Below are 23,950 nucleotides of genomic sequence, written 5' to 3'. Positions count from 1 at the left end.
GGCGGGGTTACATACCAATATACAGCAAAATATAGACCTGAGATATGTTTCTGATGCTGAAAACAGGATAATTAAGTATCATGAATAATTTATTACGTTGTAGCCATAATGATTCTCTTTAAAAGTAGAATCTAGAATCTACAAATAACGTAACATAAAGTATTTTTAATTCCTTTTAGAGCACAGTTTAGATATTATTCTTGAGATTATTTTCATTTTAGCTCATTACTTTTTTTTCTGTTTTATTTCAGTTCAACCCTGGACATCCCTAAAGCAATGATTTCAGCAGTGGAGTCTTAACAGCAAGAATGAACATGCCACTCATAAGACAACGTCTCTGATATTCTGCCGAACTTCACATACACGTAGAATGAAGAGGCAAAATAATGATGTGAAGAACATGTGCAAAGCAAAAGTGGCCGGTGTGCCAAGTGCCTACCATCCTTTCTGAGTGGTACCATGACGGGAGAGACAAAGCATGTGTATGCCATCAATATTAAAACACCCAGCTCCAAAGAAAATGACACTGCCCTTGAACACTTCAGCAAGAAAGACGCAGCAGACAGTAAACCAAGCAGGGTGTTGGACAATTCCGAGAGTGCCTTAACTGCTGACAAAACGTCTCATGTTAATGGTAGAGAAAGAGAAAATCACAGTCAACGGGAGGCTGTGATAAGACCTCAACAAGCTGGCAAAATAGACTTTAAATCACTCCAAAACAGGTCAAAGTTTTCTAGTGATGCCACATGGACTAATGGCAAAAGTAGCCCACTGTCTCCGACAGGAAAGAGCAGAGGAAAAGACAAAAATAAAAGGTCGGGGAAGGGGGATCGCACCCAACACCAGCTCTATAGACTTAGCATCAATAGCTCAAGATCAAACCCTACCATTGGCATTGCATACCCTCAGCAGAAGGTGACACCACCAAAAAAAGTAGAAGTAAGTCATGGAACTGTATCTGGAAGTTATCGTTTTCATGTCCCAAGTCTTCCTGAGAGGGAAGCAGAACTTCACCAAGAAGATCTCAACTACAATCATTCTCTTCCAGAGCCCAGTCCGAGTCTTACCTCCAGCAACTATACCTCACAAACTGCTGCAGCTGCCAGAACACACCAAGGCCTAAAGCTTCAGTCAGGCAACCTTCACAACAAAGCCAACTCTAATGGCCAGTTAGATTACTTAGAATTTCAACCAAATGGAAATACATGGCCCCCACCTGATAAACACTTTTCTGGGACCAATGGGTATTCTATTCCACCTCAAAAGCTATGTCCTTTTCCTGAGAACAACAAACCTGACTCACATAGCTTTGGACCTGTGTCATTTCAGTATCCATATCAGACATTGCAGGAGCCAAATGCTAATTCGTTCTGCACCAATGCTAACAGCCAGGACTTTGTAGACATCTCTCTAGCTGCATCCCATGTAGCACACAATACTTTCTCCTTTCAGTCCTCTTCAAGAGACGGACCAAATGATCCACAGGCCAATGGATCCTATAATACTGTTTTGTCAGACAGCCGGACTTATGGCCTTCCTTCCCAGCAATCCCCATTCTTACATACACAACAGGGCATTCAGCATCCGCCCACACCCCCATGTTACACAGGAAGAATTGAACATACGGCTGAACACAATGGTGCTATTTCTTCATCTGGTGCTCTAACTCCCTCTGGTGCTATAGAACAGACCCCAAGCACTTTTCAAGAAAAACAAACAGTTTTTAATCCTAGTGAATTTAGTTTACATAATAACAGTGTGCCAGCATTAATCAGTAAACGGCAACAGCCAGCTAAAGACTTTGTACACAATCAAAGAATCCTGTCTCCAGGGAATACACTACGAAGGAATATACCACAGAATTCTCTGAACAAAGTGCACTTCTCCAGTAAGCCCTTTAATAATGTAAACCCAGGATCTGTGCCTTTTGATAAAAGCCTTTCCAGAATACCTCAGACATGGGATACAGGTAGCAATGGTTTCCCACCTCTGGACCAAAACTCTTTACCTTACCCCAATGCTTCTGGAAACACATTACCCTATCAATGCCAGCCAGGTGATCCAAGACAGGCACTGAAACACACAAGGATGTCTTGGCAGCAGGGACAGCTTACTTCCTCTACAGCAAATCAAAATCAATTAGAGCTGTCAAGGCAAAATGGGAACTCAAAACTTCCTTATGGTCTTAGTAATGCAGACTGGCAGAACAATAATTTAATGCCAAAAATTCTTCCAAGCTACCATGCAAAGAAACACGTAGTGGTGGAGGGAAGTTCCGCTCAAAGGTCTGAGGCAAACAGGCAAAGCTATAGCTCTACCAATGATATTCTGTATGACAGTGTGAAGGAAACAACCCCTCAGATAAGTGACTTAAGGACCAAAGGCACTGTGTACGGCATGAGTCAACCCATTCCACAATCACGTAACAATGCCAGCCAGTCAGCACCACTGTCAGGGAAGACATTTGTAGCTGAATCTCCCTGTGAGTCTCCACTTCCTTCCCCAGTGACTAACCCTGTGACTGGGAGCACTTGTTCTTCTCTTTCACCTATGTCCAGTAGTCCTGTGAATCCAAGCTCCGAGGAAGGCCAAATACCTCCCATCGTTACATCGTCTTCATACTTTCACCCGCAATGTCATCAAACAGATAAATCCTTCCACCCAAATGATCAATTAAATTCTGGATCATTCATTTACCACAATTCAGAACCAACAAAATCTTTCACTTACATATCAGAGTCTTCAAAAGATGAACAACCATTCAAAAATGTAGAGAATATGTATCAAAAAATATCTAATGAATCCAATAAAGGATGTATTGAGAATTTTGAAAATGAACCCCCACCTCCCTACGCTTCTCATCACTTCCTTGCCAGCTCTCTCAGCAGTGCAAATTTAGATCAGCTTGATGTTCTTCTAACATGCAAACAATGCGACCAAAACTTTGGCAATTTGTCATCTTTCCTAGAGCACAGACAGTACTGCAATTTGAATTCAACGCTACAAAATGAGATGAAGGACTCTTTGCACAGTGGAGAAATGAGGAAGTCTGCTGCTGATCTTTTAAAGTCTTCTCAAATGTCTGTTCACAAAGGAAACACAGACTTTCACACACAGCTAGCAGGCTTTAATAAGGATTTTCTCCTTGATGGGGAAACCAAAGGAGAAACCAAAGAAGACTTGTTGAAAGGTAGTTCTTTCCACAATGTCCCTCCACACTTGCTCCCTCTGACTGCTTGTGATACATTAGAAATGGATGATGCAAAGTTGGATAGTCTAATCATAGAAGCACTGAATGGCCTTGATTTTCAAGTGGACAACCCTGAAATAGATAGCAACTTTATTGATGTTTTCGTCGATGATGACCTCACCACATCTAAAGCTAATGTCTGCAGCCAGCCCCACAAAGCTAAAGAACCTTTAGACACAAGAAAGAACATGAGTATAGAGGAAAAGCATGCTCAACATAATCAAGTTTCAAATTCCTATGAACAAAAGTGTGAAATCTACGGAATGGAGAACTCCTATAACAACATGAACCCAAATATAATAAGAAATGCCTCAAAAACTACAGAAGTTGGAACTGCTCATCCTTATTTGATAGATTGTGATACAATAACTGTTAAACAAGTTACAGCTACAAGGTCTGAAGACTGTGAATCACAGCAAAAAGAAGATAATAAAACATTTTTCGTATCACAGGAGAAAAAGAACATTTCCCTGAACAAAAATAACTTTGAGGATTTAGACAGCAAAGGTGTAAAATCCTATGAATGTAAGGATGGAAAAAATTATTCAAAAAATCCTTCCATCACAAACACCCCAAAGCCCCGTAGAACAACTTTAAGAGATGTCAAAAAGAAGAAGTCCCACAATGGAACGTGGAGTAAAGAGTTAATACACAAGATTGTACAACAAAAAAATAAACTTCACAAGTTGCATGTAAAGAGTAACAAAAATGTGCAGTTTTCACTGGTGACTGAAAGACTTTTCTCGCCCACGAAAAACCATCCTTTTGGTGAATATGACTACATTTCAGATTCTGATGAAGAGGTTGCTGCTAATCCCTTGCCTAGTAAATTCCAACCAAATGGCAGACTGAAGTACAATTTTAACAGAGACCTTCAAGGGATTGGAGGGAGGACAAAGTTAAAGGAACCTGTGTGGCGCATGGGTGAGGCAACAAGATTCCAGCTCCAAAGTAACGATGTGAAGAACACAAGTAAAGACTCTGCAACCAGAGTCCGAAGAAGAAGCAGCCAGTCATCCAACAGCAGTGACCAAAGTACAAGCATGTCAAGTGAAACAGGCTCTAGCCCTAAAAGCTTAGAAAGAACAGACTCAGAAAATGAACAGGAATCTGCACCGAGATGTAAAACTTTCAGCGACCGTAATTATAATACAGCTCTGGAAATAAATTGCATCGAACCTCTTTACAGAGGAAATTCATCAGAAAAACAGCATTCAACTGACTTTTCTAGAGGAACCAAAAGGTTTGGATCTGCAAAATTCTTACTTACCAGTTCAAAGGTGTATCCCTCAACAACAAATTCTGATGTACAATATAGAGAAAAGGATAAAGTAGAGAAAAGCGCAGATTCCACACAGAATATTAGTAAATCAAGTGAAGCACATTGCTTCAAGGAAGGCAGTGATACAAGACTAAGCACTTACCAAGAAGCATTGACAGTAAGCACCTTATCCCCAGAGAATTATGCAACCAATTTAATATTGGATATAAACAATGTGCCCCAGGAACTGTCTACTTTTCATGCAGACAATACAGACTACCAAAAGAAGAAACTTGACTCTTCGTCTTCTCTTACTGCCATGCTTAATTCTGATATTAGCCAAACTTGCACAGACAATGTTGAGAATGTTGTAAAAAATGTGAGTGAAGAATTATGCTATGCTCAGAAAGACTTTGCTTTACCCGTCCCTTGTTTTGGTGAGGATTCGGCACTAAGCATGTTACCACAGCACAACCAAAAAGAGTTTGGAAATGAATGCCAACATTTTCCTGAGAACAAGCATGTGCCCAGTTTATACGATAGTCATTTATTTGCCAAACCACAAATTACAGCAGCCTTAGAAGTAGAACAAATGTACACAGAACAAAGCAACGTCAATAACATAAATTCCTTTGAGCAGAAATGCACTGATCTTTCATCTTATTCTTCTGATAAATCTTCATCCACGTTTCCATTTCACTCTTCCTCTATATTTGCCGAGTTGCCTATATCTGGTTTTGAGTCCCCCATGTATAATAATGTAACACCACCAAAAGAAAATTACATGGACTTTAACCAGCCTAACAAACAAACTCATTTTGAGAACCAATTTCCACAGTATTTGCAAGATAAAAATTGGGATCTCATTGAAGAAGGTGCTGCAATACTATCTTCCAACATTACTCCATTTTCAGCCATTGACAATCAAGCTGATGGAAAGTTTGTCGAACAAGTGCCTGTGCCATCTGAACAAATGTCTGTAAATTTGCCAAGACATATTTCTGATTACAATGCGTCATTTATAAACAACGAATCAGAGGATGAGCTAGAAATTAAAAGGTTGGTGACAGAACTGGAAAACCAGCTGCAGACAAGCAAAGCCCACAACGACCAAATGTTGGCCAAACATCATATTAATCATGAGCTCACAGACTCCCCTCTCACATTTCCAGAGATGGAAGTTAATCAGCTTGAGAATGGCACAGATAATTCTTTCCTGGATGACAACCATAATCCTCTAAATGACATTAACATTTTAGTGCCTACCAAAGCAGACTGCAACATTCGTGATTCTCAACCACTTTTAAAGGACAACAGCTCTGAAAATCTAAAAAGCCCATGGACTTGTCCAATTCAGTTAGACACATTCACTTCCAATGCGGAATGCCACAAACAACCTAGCATGTTAGCTTCCTTTAGTAGTTCAGAAGACAACAATCAGTTTCAAACAGTGAATGACAAATGTCTCACAGAAGAATTAGCATCTCTGGGAAATAACCACAGTTCCCCTTCAGTAATCTCTGATGCCTTCCTGCCTACCCTCTCCAATCAAGTAGAATGCCAAACATTTTCTGACCATGAACTTCTAAGAGACACACTGGTCACCACTGAAATACTGCTTTCTAAAGCTCAAGACAACAATAAAATCCATGAAAAAGAAACCCATCAAAATGACAATGAAAGTCCAACAGAAATACAACATAAAGTGGAAGAGCAGTTTGATGATCCACCTGAGCTAGAACATTTTCAAAGTGTTGCCAAAACAAATTCTGAATTCTGCACAAAAGATGACTGTGCCCCTGTTTTAAATATGACTGTTTTGACAAACGAGAATGGCAGCATCCCTGAGCCCACCCTATGCAACTCAATTGTACAGTTTATTCCACTGTCTGTAACCAGCACCGAACACAGCAATGAGGCTATGAACTTGGCTGATCAGGAAACATTGGGCAAAATTGATAAAAGGGATGATCAGATTACAATTCTTGATATGCCAGTTTTAGTGAAAGAAGAGAGTACCATTCCTGCAAAATCCACAACAACTCAGGAAACTACAGAGAATCCATTGCAGCAGCTCCAACTTTTTGTGGCAAGAACAGCCAAAAATAATGAGGAAGAGATGCTCTTGCCATGTTTTCCAATGATACTGGCAGCTTCAGGGACGGCAGAAAACAAGTCAGAAACAGAAAGGGATGCCTCATTTATTCTGTCCAGTACTGAAACATTTATAGGGGAATCTGAGAACTTAAAAATGGCAGAAACAAAAGGAATGACACAGTTTACTGTATCAGGTGCGCAAAACCAACAGTGTGAAACTGTCAGCATTCCTGAGCATAAAGAAAGCACAATGAGAATATCTTCTGAGTCTATCATGGACAAAGTGCACTGTGAAAAGGAACAGACAAATCATTTTGAAAATGAATGTACTAGCTTAGATGAAATTAACACTGAAGTGGGAGAGATGAGGACAGATTGTGATAACATGCTAAATGACTACAGAGACACTGAAAACATGTTACAAGGACAAGTGAAGGTTAATGAAGAAATCTGTCATTATGGAGGAAATGATGGCAAGAAATCTCCTCCATTTGTTATAATGATAAAAAACACTAACTGTTCCAGCCCTATATTAAAAAATGAAAAATTTACATCAGAATCCATATCTGTGCCTAAGACTCTCAGTGCTCAAGACACTCCATCTGGCAGAACTGATATTAGAGCTCTGCTACCAGGTGCCTTAAATATGGATGCAACACATTTTTCCAAAGAAAAAGCTGACCTTATATTTACCAACAATGGTTCTATGCTTGTATGTCCAGAGGACAGTCACCAAGAAATGCATATACTGGAAGAAACAGACTTATTTCTGGGAAACAACGAAACACAACAAAACCCTTCAATCCTGCATAAAGACAATTGTGATGCTTTGGACCTGTCCTCACACATTCCATTGCAACCTATTACCAATGAATCTCATCACAAAAGCAACAATGAATATGAAGCACAACTTCAAGACCTTGGCCTACCTACAGAACATTCCTTGTTGACTTTTGATCTACTCTCAGATGTACCCACTAAAGAGGCATTAACTCAGCAAAAACGTTTGTACACCTCACAAAAAGAGCTGCACTCACCAAATAAAGACCCACTTTGTAGCAGCAGCAGCAGCAGCGAATCAACAGGTTTATCCGACAAGTTAATGGTTAAAAACTCAGTGGGTGCAACAGACTTCCACATGTTTCTAAGTGAAGAGACACTGGCAACTTCTTCTTTGGAGGGTAATGAAAAATTAGTAACAGCAGAAGATACTATTACTATAACACCAGTTGTAGAAGATGGTTTAAGTCCATGCTACTGTTCTGAACTGGTCTGTTCGCACTTCAAACCTCGGCAAGTACAAACTGTTGGAGAAATTATACTTGGATGTCAGTCGCTGCCAACAGATAATACATATCCTCCAATTTATGCTGGAGAAAATAATCAAACCTTTTCAACATTCCATAATGAACTGTTTTCTGAAGATGTACAAGGCTCTGTAAGCCCACTCATGGATAATAAAAAAGAGGAGGCCCTGAAAAGGGACTGGAATAACACACAAGACATAACCAGTATTGATCCTGTGTACCCAAGTGAAGACAACAGGTCAACAGGAATGGTGTGTGACTTAATGGACATTCCTGCTCCAGATTTTGTTAATTTCAATTGTCATCAAGATACAGAAAATGCTGATTTGAGATTGGTTACTGACATGAGCCCGTCAGAGGCAGAAAATAATATCTCTAGCTGTGAATCTGAGAAAAAAGGTATAAACGACATGAACTCTGTTATAGATGGGGTACTCCGAAGCTTAGAAGGTGACAAAAGCAGAGAAATTCTACAGAGCATTGGAATAACACCGAAAGGTAGCCCAGTCAAAGAAAAGAAACCACCTGGACCAACTTTAACTTGTGACATATGTTTAGTATCCTTCCGCTCTAAACCAGGGTTGACTAGACACAAGGCCGTTAAACATCAGGATTCAATAACATCAGCCAAACACGCTCCCAGTGATAAAATTCTTAGGACAATAAATAAAATGGAAGATTGGAACTGCAGTAATGACAGTCAACTAAACCTGCAGTCTGATGCCCCTTCTCAGAATATCATAACAGATCTTTTAAAGCCAAGTGACTCCTTACATCTAGTGAGAAAAACAACAAAAACAAAATTAGAAAAAAGTGCTAACAGGCTGTATGAAGATTTGGACAACACAGACAGTTCTTCTAAAAAGAAAATGAACATCAAAGTCAAAAAAAGAAAATTGAAGCTTCCAAGTAGCAAATGTTCAGATTCACAAATGCCACCTGATGATGTTTTAAACATCCTGAAAACAAATATTTTGAAGGCAATTGGGCAATCCAATGGTTTCAGCTCAACTGAAGAAAAGACAGAATGGCAAGATCCTTCAGAAAGAAATATGCCACAAAAAGATATCAATTTGGAAGAAGTTAAATTGAAAATGTCTGCTTCTATTAGTATAGACGATGATGAGAAGCTTGTAAGTGACGTTCTAGATATGGAAATGAACCGAGAAGAGCAGACATGGACAGAGACTCTTAAAGAACATGTAGAGCAGATTATAAATGATTGTGAAGATCAACCTTTAAAGAGCATGTTGACAAGTAAGGAGAATTTGGATGGGGATGAAGAGCACTTGAAGACAGCAGAAAAGTCTTGTGTTCAAAATGATGTTCATGCTTCAAACCTACCAAAGGAAACAGTGACTGACCTTCATACCTTTTTTGATGATGATAACACATTTTCGCAACTCTTTCCAAGAGATGAACATTTCATTAGGAGAAAATGCACACGTGTTTATGGAAAGCGACGCAGAAGACAAACTCCACCATTTGAAATGGATTTCAGATCTGAAGACTTAAACGAGAACTGCCATGCCTCACAAATGCACTACACATGTGACTATAGTAACATTTCCGGTGATACCTCATCGATGGATATGAGAAATACTTCTGGACAAACAGAACACCTGACACCTTATAGCACACTAAACCCTCAATTAGGAGATGTGGACATAGAAAATAACATGTTGTCATTCATGCACCATGGTCAAATAGGAAGCATAACGGAGCCATCAATCAAAGAAAGAAATTCACAGGAAAAAAACAGAGATGCCTCCTCCCATGTTAACATTTACAAGCCAGCTGAAGAACATTTAGATCTCCCTGCAGAGGCTGGCTCAGATATGAGAGATTCTGAAGTGGAGGAAAACCTTGACTGTAAAATCAGTAATGAATCAGGGATTCCGGGATTTCCTACAATTGATATGAAAATGCTGAGTGCAAAATTTGACATGAGGGAGCTGTCTTTTTTCAGTGCATGTGGAGATGACTCCGATCAGTCAAGCTCAGAGGTGACAGATGTCACACAGAAGACAGAAAAACGCAAGAGACATGCAAAAAACAAAAACGATGAAAAGAGGCAGCTGAAAAATCGCAACATGAAAATGAAAACTAAGGACAAACAGTACAAGTGTAAAGTCTGTTTTCAGTGGTTTCTGACTTTAGGGGAGCTGGATTTTCATAAGCTGACTCATAATCCTTCGCCTCCCCCCACCTGCTACATGTGCGTCCAGCGAAAGTTCAGTTCTCGGGAGCAACTGCGGGATCACTTAAAAGACAAACATGCAAAAAATAAGGCTGGCCTCTGGATCTGTGGGATGTGCCTGAAAGAAATCTCTGATGTGTGGATGTACAATGAGCATCTGAGAGAGCATGCAACTCAGTTTGCCCGTAAGGGACAGGCCCAAAAATCTGTGATGGGGATTCCAGGATGCTTTGGGGAAGACAGTATGGTAAGAACATTTTTGAGCACATTCATCTATAGAACCCCTACTAAGTCTTCTAAAAACTCAGAGGCAGAGGAAAAAAGCCCTGTGGCTAAAAGGCAAGATCCAAAAGAGCAAAAGGATGAAGAGGAGGTGGTCTGTGAGAAGGAATCCGAGAACAATATTCATGTATTATCTCCAACTCCAAAGCTGGTTGCTAGCTCATCATCAACATCAGACAGCAATCAAAAATGTGATACAGTAAACAAAAACGCAACTATGCACCCACACTGCAAAGACCCCTCTAGAGACTGTCATCATTGTGGAAAGCAGTTCCCCAAGCCATTCAAACTACAAAGACACCTTGTTGTCCACAGTTTGCAAAAAATATACTTGTGCCACCGGTGCTCCAAATCCTATCAAGAAGCACAAGATCTAAGAAGTCATCTAACTAACGAGCACCGGCTAACAGAAAAGTCTGAAATAAAGCACACAACCCTCTATGCATGTGAACTCTGTGCTGATGTCATGCACGTCATAAAGAAGTCATTTATCTGCAGCACGTGCAACTACACGTTTTCTAAAAAAGAGCAATATGACAGACATATGGAGAAGCATCTGATTGGTGGGAGCATGACATTCAAATTTAGGGGGGTAACAAGGCCAACAATGACTGGAAAAGAAGTGAAAGGAAAGGTAAAAGATTCATCTGTATTTGAAAGCACACCACCCTCTAAAAAGCCCAGGTTATCAAGTTATTCTGACACAACTGTCAACGTGCTAGACAGCAATGATCCACCTCAGTGTACCAAGATTATGCCAGTTGTAGGTTTTGATGAAGTATTAGAAGAGACTCAATTAAATGAACAAGAAAATGCAGTGAAAGTTGAGGAGATGCTTTTGGATGCTACTGAGCTACTCCTTGAAGTAAACAAAGAACCAACTACATCAAGTAGTGGGACATACCCTCCAAATTCTCCATCTTGTGAGTTGGGTGTTGGCGACAAAGGAGAGGCTGTAATAATAAAAGAAATACTGCCCAATCTAGATACTGACACTACGGTTTCTTCTCTCTGTGCATCAAGAAATGTAAACTTTGCAAAAAATAATGAGGAAAATTCCAAAGTCAAAGAGGCATTGACAAAAGAACAAGCAAAACAGAAAGAAACGGCGGGAGTTAAAGAACATACAGAAATTCAAACTCTGCAAATCAAAGCAGCTGATGAGATGTCTCATTTGCAGAAGCCAGGACAATTGCTTAAAATAAATAATGTATCATCATTCCCTGAGGACACAGATAAAGAGAGCAAATGCCTATTTTCTGAAATGACAATGGAAGTGAAAGATGATGTACAAAAGGCACTACCCTTAGACAGGGTACCTCCTGTTGTCCCAAATCAACCTAAAAATAAGTCTGCTGTGACAGATACAAATGCTTTAGCAAAAGATGCCAAGAGTATAAAAAAGAACAGGTCACCAAATGGCAAATCACCAGCGCAAGCACATATTTCAGCTTCTAGTGGAGATCACACAGCAAAGTCCTCTTTACCAAAATCCAAAGCAGCATGCACACAGGACAGAGATGGCAGCACTAGCACTTTGAAGGAAACAATTGCCAGCCAACAAAAAATAACTAAGAAAGAACAAACTGCTCTACCAAAGACTAATAAAAACACAGATTACAAAACAACTGACAAAATGTTGGCATTCACAGCGTCAAGATTGCATCCAAAGAAGTGCAAAGACCTCAGAATATCTGGCCATAAGGGAAATGCATGGTTACAGGAAAATTTCGATGGAGAAATAAAGAAAAAGAAGAGTAAGCTGGCTATGGCTGGAAAGAGTGAGTCTTCGACTATAGTAAAAAAATCAGAATGGGCAAATAGCCTCTCAGACAGTAAAGATGAGGGTACATGCAATCGTGTGTACACCAAGCCAATTGCAGGGGGAGGAAGTCTTCAGTTTAAAAAGACTGTGTTGGACATTCACAACCAAAAGAAAGTCAATGCTCCATCTAGTAATGGGGAGTACAGAAACAAAAGAGCTCTTCTCACTAAAGGTTTTCACACGTTTACTCCTAAAAGCTCTCCTCTGCCTTTAAATGGCAACCCTCACAAACACAGGTTGGGCACAAATACAAAACCCACTGAGCCATCAAACTATAGGACAGCTGAATCACAGAATCATTTGCTAAATCAACTTTTTGGGCCGAAAATAACTACCGGTAGCTTTAAAATTCCTTTAAGGAGGGATGTAACAGAATAATATTATGTGATATCTGTCCTTCCTTGTAAAATAAATAAGTCAGACCAATCAAGAGGAAAAAAAAGAACTGAAATGAAAGGTCTGAAGACTTTCTTTTCACTCTGTTGTCTGCTTTGCCAAACTTGCACTGCCGCCTCTGTAACATAAGTTTCTTTTGTGCTGTAATCTACTTCAATGTTCCATGATATTATGCAAGTGTTGCAATGTTCTGTGTACTTTGATTTTTACTGAACCGTTTTAATTGCTTTGAACAAACATAATAGCTTTAGTTGTTTATTTGTCCTGTTGTACATAATTTCTTTACAAACTCTATTCTTTCTTCTTGCTGAAGAGTTAAAGCTACATATTAAAGATGAAGTCCAAACTCTTCCTAAAAATTATTTAATAATATTTTATAATTCTTATGCGGACTTTGTGAACGTTCGTTAAGACTCAGTAAAAGGGTTAGTCCATGCAAAATGACATTGATTTTACTATTTCATTTTCTGCTGGGATTAATCAGCCTCTTGCTTCCTGTTTCTTTGGGTGACCTCTACAGCTAGATCATCCCATAACAGCTCTTGGTTCTGTTCCTGTGCACTTTTTAAGTCTTGAGTGCTAATGCAAAATGTAAGGTGCACTCATTCTGCTTGTTAAGTTTCAATACAATTTGCAAATCTAGCAAGTATCATGAGTGCTCTCTAGCAACTGATTTAGCCAAAAGCCATGCCAAGCCGGGAACCAGGGAAATGTCACAGCAGAATCCCCAAAAGATGTAATAAATGGTTAGGTAGTTTCACTCTTAACTAATGTTGAAAAGCGGAATTATAATTAGTGAGCAGCCTGAGCCTTTAACTAGAAATATCTAGGCACTCAAGTATTTTACAAATGGTTGCAACAAGGATTTAGCATCCTTTTTGTCATCTAGACATAATGATACATTTTTAATAAATACGTAATTGTCAAATACAGGTCTGAACTAACAGCCCCAGTGAAAGGCACAAATCCATTTGTACAATATCTTTGCTGTGTACCCTGTGTATTTAAAACCTAAACCTAAAATTAGAGGCCTGTGGTGGCGGCCATATTTGGTTCCTTTTAAAAAATATCAGATGCCTGGCAGTCCTGCTGATATCTTTAGCTGCAGTAGTGTGTGAATCACACACCTGAAAAAAGCATGCAGCTAATCCAGTCACACTTCGGTCAGAAACACCTGTTCTGCATGCTTGTTCAAGGTCTATGGCTAAAATATGCAAAGAAAATAAATATGTCAGCCTCCATATCCCTCTCACTTCTGGTGTGCTTTAACGTGCTCTCTTCTGGGGTGGGGAAAATCAATATTGCTTCTAAAATGATGGATTGTTTGTCAGGTATTCATTCCAATTTTACAGAATGAAGTTTATGTTTATCCATGTCAGAGGCTTCCTTGACAATACGTTGAGCACTCAGCATTTGAAAATTGCCATTCCCGCTCATGGTAAGAGTTGGGATTACAAAGAGCTGTTTAATCACACTTCTGTAACTGCCCTTATTTTGCACCAAATTATTTTTTGTGTAGCCAGGAAATCTTTATAAATGCCAAATCTACATTAAAAATCTTGGTGGATGGATCACTAAGTTTGTCAGCAAGAAGTTTTGAACCATATGAATTAGCTCGCCTTTTCTGCAGTATCTCATAAATTATCTCTTATTAACTGCCTTAACTCACACTGTGGGGCGTATGTAATAAGCAGAATTGTGTGTGTTAAGTCTTACACACGTGGAGCAGAGCGTAATGCTTAATGCAGTTTATTGCATACATGCCTTTATCTTTACTCATCTTTTGTTATCTCAAGTGCTATCTCTCCCTGGTACTAATTCACAAAGCTTTTCTGTTGAATTATCTCACCTTACTTATTAAAGAACAGCTATCAAAGAAACTGTTTTTCTGTAAACCCCATGTGGAGCTTTTAGCCAGCAACACTAGAAAGCTTTTCAGAGGTATCTCAGCACCAGGGGGGGAAGGGGGGGCTGGGGTTGAGACAGGTAGTGTAACCTGGCTGTAAACTGTTTACTCTATACAGGGTGGCAGAGAGAGACACACAGGAACACACAGACAAAGCTGCTGCAGCTGATGATTATTTAAACACATTTGAAGCTATATGTCTGCTCTCTATCATTATGAACACATTTTACTCACAGTATTAGAGTCTGTGAAGATTGTTTCTGTATGCTTGATGTGCTGGACACAGTCCGCCATAGTAATGCCCACAGTGAAAACTGCTCTCTGTAAATGTCATTTTCTTCACATAAAAAATGAAAATATGATAAAAAGCCTTTGTATTGCTATTTGCTAGTAATTACTGGAAATACAGTATATGTGGCATTTCAAATTTTAGTTAACTTTTATAGTTGTCCTTTAACTCACATTTTATCTCTCCTTATCTAACTTAACTCGTGATGTATCCCTTCGTAACTGACTTAACCCATAATTTATTTCTCCTCATCTGTTTATTTCATAAATTATCTCTCCTTATATGTTTATCTAATACATTAGCTGCCCTCACAGTTAAGTTGAAAGTAAGCTTTGTGAATCAGCCCCCTTATCTGTTCATCATACGCATTATTTCTAATGACTCTTGCCCAGGATGGTCTTCAATGGCCTCCTTACTCCTCCCAATTCAGGCCACACTGCTATCCCTCCTCCATAGCAACAGAATGCCTTGTGAGGTTATATCCTCGAGACACTTGGCCCTGTACTGTTGCGCAATCTGGTGAGAATCTTTACACTATATACTCTTTTAGTAAGTTAAGGTAACTTATGAGTATGTTTTCTGCATCAACCCATTGGAGCGCTGTTCCACTCTTCTTGCTGTACACAAGCCAATGACAACTCCATTAATGCAAAGTGAAATTATCTAACAATAAAGGAAGTTTAGGCTACTTTATGGTACCTGAACTTAAGAACCAGTATGCATTTCCAAATGCTGACAACCCTATCATGTTTGATTGACGGAGTCTATGTTTTTTTTATCACTGTATTTAATTTGGTAAGGTGATGGGAGGAAGTGCAAGTTACAAATTTGCGGTAGGCTTTGAAAGGGACCCTTTAATATTTACATAAATTCTGGCACATGGTATTCAGCACTGCTCCATCTCATAGAATCAGCGTCTGCAGGCCCTCAATGAAAATGAATTAAATGGCGTGACACCTGATTCTATGGTAACAGAAGTTAGGTACGTATGTAAAGTATGCTTGAAATTGCTCTAAAGTCACTGAAGTACTTTTCATTAGTGAAAACAGGCACTTTAATGTACTAGCAGATACCATAACTTTTGTCACCCACTAAGCGCTGTAGCCCCAGAATGCTGATGCAGTCACTAAAACTGCAAATGCAGAAACTCACAATTTATTTAAATATAAACAAGCCAGGCGATAGATCAATCACTACCTGTGGTGACATGGCTATCAGAATTTTGGCCAGCACCTGTCTGTAGAGATCAAATTGGAGGCTTCCTGGGTTGGCAGTGATTGGCACAGAACAAAAGCAGCTATATGAATGTATCACATATTGATGCCAAATGTCATTAGTTCATGGTACTTCAGAGACTTTAGAGTCCCTTCAGGTCTGCTTAATCTTATGACAGATTTGTCATTTGGCTCCCATCCCCATCTAAGTTGTCTTCCTAGAACAAAGTGAATACAATGGAATGTGCCTGCTGGCCTCTGAATTGTACCAACTTGTTCTAGAATTCTGCATTAATCTGTCCAGCCCTTTTGCTGCATCCGTTTGTAAGCTATTGCGCTTTTTTTCCCTCAATGTATTTACATAACGTAGGCATAGTTGTGAAGCTTTTACTATCCTCAGTTACAAAGCAGGTGTGCCCCGATCATTGCACTGAATAGATTCTTACCCACAGAACACCTCTGTGTCATAAATTCAACAATTATGAATGATGACACAAATGCAAGAGGGTGAAAGCGACACTGAAGGCCCTTCATGTTACATATTCTTTACATAAAATAACTATACTGTATTTCTAAACAAGGTCTATGAAATCACAAGTGTCTGAACTTTCAAATCAAACAGTGTTTTGCTTTCTGTATGCCATTTCTGTGACCACTGTAATCAAACATTACCAGTATTTCCTACCCATTTAAATAAACGTTTCTGTTCACAGCTGCTGCTGATCCTTTAACACCTACAATGAGACAAATTAAAGCTTGTAGTTTGCTTTTGTTTATGCATTGTAGGAGTCCCTGATTTTGAAGGACTTGGTGCGTTTTATGACAGTAAAAAAATGCTTGACAATCTTACTGTAACGTGCATCCAGAACATTTTCCTAATTAATAAAACCCATGGTGCTATTTGTTCATCGTTCAAGTAATGTGAATAACAAACTGAAATGCTCATTGTCCAGTGCCTGAACAGTGTTATAGAAAATCACTTTACCCTCTGTTTGATTTATATATGCCTATATACAGATGTAACTTCTATATAAAGAGAAAGTATGGGAAACTCAGGTGCAGTCACCCTGGTTGAACAGTAAACCTCTAACAGACATAAAGCATTTTAAGGCACTGATCTAGTTTGTGAGACCAGAGTATGCTTTCTGCACAAAGTCCTGAGAAACATCCACGCAACAAGGCTTTAACCTGTTAATATGTATCATTAAAATGCATTGTATTGTATAAAATAAATATTCTACTTATTTGGTGCAATGAAAACTCAAAAAGATTTTATTTTGATATTTTTGTCAAAAAAAGAAAGAGCATAATGCCTTTTTATATTGTTATTTTGTATGACTTAAAAATGCCTCTTTATATTGTAAAATAAAACATGAAATGAAAAAAAAAAATAACCGCATTGTACTAATTTCTTCAGATTATTATCAGAGTTTACTTAAAGAGACTCTGAAGCCAGATTAAAAATAGCTTTTACCTTATATTCATCTGAGGCATGTTTACCCCTGCTAAAACTCCGATATCCTGCGGCAGAACGAGGGGTCTTTACCCCCCAAATCCCCTCCGTGGTGCCCGGGGAGCGATTCCTGTAGAGGCAGAGCTTTCAGCTGCAGCTCTGCCTCTACACAACCGTCTATCAGTGCGTATCTCCCCCTCTCCCCCACCCCTCTCAGTCTTCCTTCACTGAGAGGGGCGGGGGAGAGGCGGAGATCCACTGGCTGATAGACGCGCATCAAGGCAGAGCTACGGCCGAACGCTCTGCCTCCATGAGCAGCAAAATCCACCACCAAGAAAGTTGTGGATTTTGCAGGGGGGATTTGGGGGTAAAGAGCCTTCGTTCTGCCGCAGGATAGCAGCATTTTAGCAGGGGCAAACATGCCTCGGATGAATATAAGGTAAAAAGCCATTTTTAATCTGGCTTCAGAGTCTCTTTAAAGAGGAACTGTAGTGAAAATAACGTAATGAAAAAAGTGCTTAATTTTTACAATAATTATTTAGAAATGATTTAGGTGGTGTTTGTGCATTGTAAAATCTCTCCAATTTACATTATGACATTTATTACATGGCTACATCTTTACTGCAGGCAGATGATGTTTGTGGAAGAAGATGCTGCTTTTTTGGCAGTTGGAAATAGCTATTAATTCCCACAATGCAACAAGGCTCCCACAGTGTGATGTCAGTACCTAGATGCTGACATTACACTGTGGGAGGGGTTTCACCACAATATCAGACATACAGAGCCCCCTGGTGATCCGTTTGAGAAAAGGTAAAGATTTCTTGTGGGAAAGAGGGTATCGGCTACTGACGGGGATGAAGTTCAATCCTAGATTAAGTACCTCTTTAAACGGATCTGGCAGGGGCGTAACTAGAAATCACAGGGCAAAAACTTTGGATGGTGCCTCCTCCCCCGCTTTCTGCACAGGTAAACTGACAAACCAATGTTAAAAACAAGGAACACCAAGAGCCCCAATAGTGTAATATGTACTGGTAAATGGCTACTAGATAGAGTAAATATTAATACTCACAAACCAGGGTTACCATTAGGCAACCACTGTAAAGGCAGGTGGGGAGATTTTCCTGACCCCACTCAGGAATAAGAAGTCGCTCTCTGTAGATGAGAAAAAAGGGGGTTCAACCCTCCACCCAGGATGGACTCAATATTATGCAGGAGAACAGAGGCGCCAAAAGGATAAAAGGAAGCTACATTGTAATAGATTGCGGAAAAGCCGCCGCGCGGACTGGCAGCGAGGCGGCTTGTTCCACATTCAGCTCAGCGGTATACACGCGGCGGCATGCGTCTGATGTGGCTGGGCCTTCTAGTGCACACAGATTGAGGAATACGCGCGCGTGCTGAGAGGCAGAACCTTTATGACAAACGGAGAGGGGTCAGCTGATCGCAGAGCGGGCGGCTATTGGTTGATCAGCGCTGGGTGGCGCCAGGGAGCGCCGCTCTATATATAGTTATTGCTGGTCTGTCTGCCGTGGCGAACACTTACGTGAAAGCACTCAGACCATAGTCAGATCCCACAGTGTGTTAGAACCAGGAGGACCTGGGGATTCACACTGAGCCAGATTACTACTGTGTTATTTACTGTGTTATACTTTAGACCAGTTCCAGGGTGTCGAGACTACGGACCTCACACCCCAGTTTAGGAATTCTGTGTCAATACTGTGTTATACCTTAGACTAGTTCCTGGGTGTTGAGACCACGGACCTCACATCCCAGCTTAGGATTACTGTCTCATTACTGTGTTATACTTTAGACCAGTTCCAGGGTGTCGAGACCACGGACCTCACACCCCAGCTTAGGAATTCTGTGTCAATACTGTGTTATACCTTAGACTAGTTCCTGGGTGTTGAGACCACGGACCTCACACCCCAGACTAGGAATCTATTTGTTACCTGTTATGACCATTTGCTCTGTTGACCTCGCTCTTGCTTTCTGATTCGGTACCTCAGCCTATCTGCCTTCCTGTTGCCAAACCCTGCCTGTCCCCGGTTACTGAATCAGTCTACTGTCTCTGTACTTTCTCTGCCCGTGTGTTGCCGACCTAGCCTGCCCGACCTTGCGAGCTATCACTCTCTCTAGAGAGATTAGCCTTCCTGCTATTCAGCCTGGGGCTCCATCCCCTTGGAAGTCTCAGGCTGCTGGAAGGTCTTCATACTTCCCAGAAGGAGGTATTCCTCATACTGCCAAGGACTGCCTGCTCCTCGGGTGGTCCTACTCAAAGTCATTACTGTTGCACCAAACACTCACACTATATAGGTGTCCAGAGGTTAGCCATATCTGTATTATTGGCGATTCTGCAGATCATCAATAATCAGGTATACATCTGTATTCTTGGTGATTGTGCAGATCACCAATAATCAGATTCTCTCTGTGTGCTGACACCGATCGTTACAGAACGGCAGACCATAAAAACAAAATGGACGCACTTAACAGCCGTCTTGATGCACTTACCACCTCGGTGGAGAATTACATCCGAGTGCTGGACAGTCATCAGACCCAGATCAACGCTTTGTCTGGGTCCTTACAAGTCCTTCAGACGGCTGTGAATACAGTGCGATCTCCTTCAGGTACAGACTTGAGTATGCCTGTGCCCGAAAGGTTTTCTGGTCACAGATCTGACTTTCAGAACTTTAAAAATCGAGTGTTATCATACTTTGAGTTAAGGCCTAATTCATCAGGAACCGAGACATAGAGAATTACTTTTATTAAGACTCTGTTGTCAGGGGATTCCCAGACTTGGGCATATAGTCTCCAGACAGGGCATGAGGCCCTAACATCAGTTGAGGAATTTTTTAAAGCAATGGCTATAATTTATGATGATCCGGACATTGCTTCCACCGCTGAGCGGAAGCTCAAGACTTTGCGGCAAGGCAAGGATCCGGTTTAAATTTATGCAGCTGAGTTCAGGAAATGGGCAGTATCAGCTAGATGGGGGTCATTTGCACTTCTGGACTGTTTTTTGTCAGGGTTGTCAGACGCGGTCTCTGATCTAATGTTGGGACATCCTGAGCCGAAGTCTATTGATGAGGCCATTTCATTAGCAGTCAGGGTTGATCGTCGCCTACGCTACCAGAAGCAGACTCGGAGTAGGAACAATGTGAGATATGTCTCCTACGCCTCTCCTCCACCCGCTTCACCTTCGCCTGAGCCAATGCAGATTGGTCGGTCAACATTGTCCAGGGTGGAGCAGGATCACAGAAAGACAGAACAGCTCTGTTTATACTGTGCAGAGGAGGGTCACAGAGTGCAGAATTGTCCCAAAAAGTCGGGAAACGCTGCCGCCTAGGTGTAGTCAGAGGTAATACCCTAGGCGCGCAGTTTTTACCTCTAAACGATGAACGTTTGCTCCTTCCTTGTTCTATTTCATGGGAGGATCAAACAGTTGCTACTGAAGCTTTCTTAGACTCTGGCTCAGCAGCCAACTTTACGGATTACGAATTTGCGAAAAAATTGAGGATTCCTATTTTTCCTTTGAACCAACAGATTCTAGTCACTGTAGTAGACAACTCTCATCTGCAGAGTAAATACCCTCTGTCTCAGACCCCAGAGTTAAGGGTCATGGTGGAGGTGTTACATAGAGAGAGTCTACCATTTCTGGTTTTGCGGATGACAACTTCCACGATCATTCTTGGCATGCCTTGGTTACAACTTCACTCCACTCAGATCGATTGGGCTTCAGGTCAGCTAACAAGCTGGTCTACCCATTGCCATCATCATTGTTTAGCGCAGGTAACCATGGGTAACACCAAGATTCAGGTGGAAGGTTTGCCAAGCCAGTACTCAGAATTTGCTGACGTGTTTTGTCCCAAATCAGCGGATAAACTTCCTCCCCACCGTCCCTTTGATTGTCCCATCGACCTCAGGTCTGGCTGTATGCCCCCTAGAGGTTATCTCTAGAATTTGTCTGGGCCAGAGAAATTGGCTATGCAGGAGTACATCAGAGAAAATTTGGCTAAAGGTTTTATTCGTCCCTCTCGGTCACCAGCAGGGGCAGGATTCTTTTTCGTGAAAAAAAAGGATGGAAGCCTCCGTCCCTGCATTGATTATCAGGGCTTAAATAAGATTACAGTGAAAAATCGCTATCCTTTGCCTTTGATTGACGATTTGTTCACTCAAGTCACCAACGTAAAAATTTTCTCGAAACTGGATTTGAGGGGTGCATACAACCTTGTACGTATCAGGGATGGTGATGAATGGAAGACGGCCTTTAACACACCCGACGGGCATTACGAGTACCTGGTGATGCCCTTCAGGTTGTGTAACGCCCCGGCCGTCTTCCAGGAGCTGATTAATGAGGTGTTCAGGGAGGTGTTGGGCAAATTCATCTTAGTGTATCTAGACGATATACTGATTTTTCCATCCAACCTCTCGGAGCATAGAAAACATGTTAAATTTGTGTTGCGGAAATTGAGACAGAATCTGTTGTATGCCAAATTGGAAAAATGAATTTTTGAAGTGACCTCTGTCGCCTTTTTGGGGTACATTATCTCGACCTCTGGCCTCTCTATGGACCCTGGAAAGGTTTCTGCTGTCTTGGAGTGGCCTCAGCCTGTGGGACTGAAGGCACTCCAAAGATTTCTGGGGTTCGCCAACTAATACAGAAGGTTCATAAAGGGGTACTCTACGGTGGTCTCGCCTCTCACCAGTCTCACCAAGAAAGGGGCGGATACTCACCACTGGTTCGCAGAAGCCCATGCTGCTTTTTCCACTCTAAAAAAACTGTTCTGTTCTGCACCCATATTGAGACATGTAGATGTCACCTTCCCCTTTATCGTGGAGGTTGATGCCTCAGAGGTGAGGGGTGGGGGCTGTATTGTCTCAGCGTTCTGGTTTGCAGGCAAAACTCCACCCATGTGCCTTTTTCTCTCGTAGGTTTTCACCTGCAGAGATAAACTACGATATCGGCAACTGGGAACTTTTAGCCATCAAGTTAGCCTTTGAGGAATGGCGACATTGGCTAGAGGGGGCAGAACATACCATCACAGTTTACACGGACCACAAAAATTTAGAGTACATAGAGGGCGCCAAGAGACTTAGCCCTCGACAGGCCCGGTGGTCGTTGTTCTTTTCAAGATTCAGATTTGTAATTACATATACCCCTGGTAGTAAGAACATCAAGGCCGATGCCTTATCCAGGTGTTTCGAGCCCGAGACAGCACAGCCCTCAGCCCCTGAGACCATTGTACCTCAGAAGGTGGTCTTGGCAGCCACTGAGACCTGGAAAGACTGGACTGTCACTCTGAGCCCATACCAACAGGATGTTCCAGAGGGGAAGCCTGAGGGGGTTCTGTTTGTGCCATTGCCTTTTCGCCTACAACTGTTGCAGCTGTTTTATTCCCACAAGAATGCTGGTCATCCTGGGGCCACCAGAACTCAGGACCTGCTTGCTAGATGTGCTTGGTGGCCGTCTTTGGCAACAGACTGTAAGGAGTTTGTGAGAGAGTGTGCAGTGTGTGCTAGGAGCAAACCCTCCCGTCAGGCACCTGTTGGAACGTTGCAGCCTTTACCAGTTCCGAGTGAACCTTGGACCCATTTGTTCATGGATTTTGTGGGAGAACTCCTCAGGTCTGAGGGCATGACGGTCATTTGGGTGGTAGTAGATAGATTCAGTAAGATGGCTCATTTTGTCCCCCTGAAAGGACTCCCCTCGGCCCAGGAATTGGCTGATCTCTTCATCCAGCACATTTTCTGGCTGCATGGCATTCCGGAAAATGTAGTGTCAGATCGGGGAGTCCAATTTGTATCTAAGTTTTGGAGGGCATTCTGCCATCAGTTGGACATAGATCTTTCTTTTTCATCAGGCTACCACCCACAGACCAATGGCCAGACCGAAAGAGTCAACCAGTCCCTGGAACAGTTTCTTAGATGTTATGTTGCAGATGCACAAACCGACTGGGTAAAGTTTTTGCCGTTTGCAGAATTCGAACACAACAATCTGAAAAGCTCCTCTTCAGGATTTTCCCCATTTCAGGTGGTGTCGGGAAGGTCACCCAAGTTTGCTCCATTGCCAGTAGCGTCTACTCCATATCCAGCCCTGGAGGATTGGCAGAGGGCCTTGAAACAAATTTGGGGAATGGTTAAATTGGGGGAAGCTTTTCAGAACCAGAAGAAACAGGCTGACAAGAGACGATCCATAGAGTGGGAATTCTCTCCAGGGGATTTGGTCTGTCCACACGACATTTGGCTCTGAAACAACTGTCACCCAAACTGGGCCCTAGATTCATAGGTCCTTTTCCAGTGACCAGAAAAATTAATAATGCCACTTATGCTATTGATCTCCCTACCAGCATGCGAGGTGTAAGATCATTCCATGTCTCTTTGCTTAAGCCGGCAGTACACGTGGATCCCGCCCCCCCCCCGTGTTGATTGATGACCAACCTGAGTATGAGATAGAAAAGATTCTGGACTCCCGGCTA

The 23,950-nt window shown here is 41.4% G+C and overlaps 1 protein-coding gene across 1 annotated transcript in view; it reads left to right on the top strand.

Annotated features, from left to right (window-relative positions):
* Positions 1–12,896, top strand: part of ZNF469 (zinc finger protein 469) — a 160,297-nt gene extending 147,401 nt beyond the window's left edge. The window contains exon 3 of the mRNA XM_068260641.1: positions 252–12,896. Within this exon, the coding sequence (XP_068116742.1) occupies positions 460–12,600 (12,141 nt within the window). The 5' untranslated portion in view covers positions 252–459 and the 3' untranslated portion in view covers positions 12,601–12,896. The remainder of the gene's footprint in view (positions 1–251) is intronic.
* Positions 12,897–23,950: the final 11,054 nt, after the last annotated feature.

Source organism: Hyperolius riggenbachi, chromosome 11, assembly GCF_040937935.1.
Source record: "Hyperolius riggenbachi isolate aHypRig1 chromosome 11, aHypRig1.pri, whole genome shotgun sequence".
In the NCBI taxonomy this organism is placed as follows: Eukaryota; Metazoa; Chordata; class Amphibia; order Anura; family Hyperoliidae; genus Hyperolius; species Hyperolius riggenbachi.
This window is presented reverse-complemented; position numbering and strand designations above follow the sequence as displayed.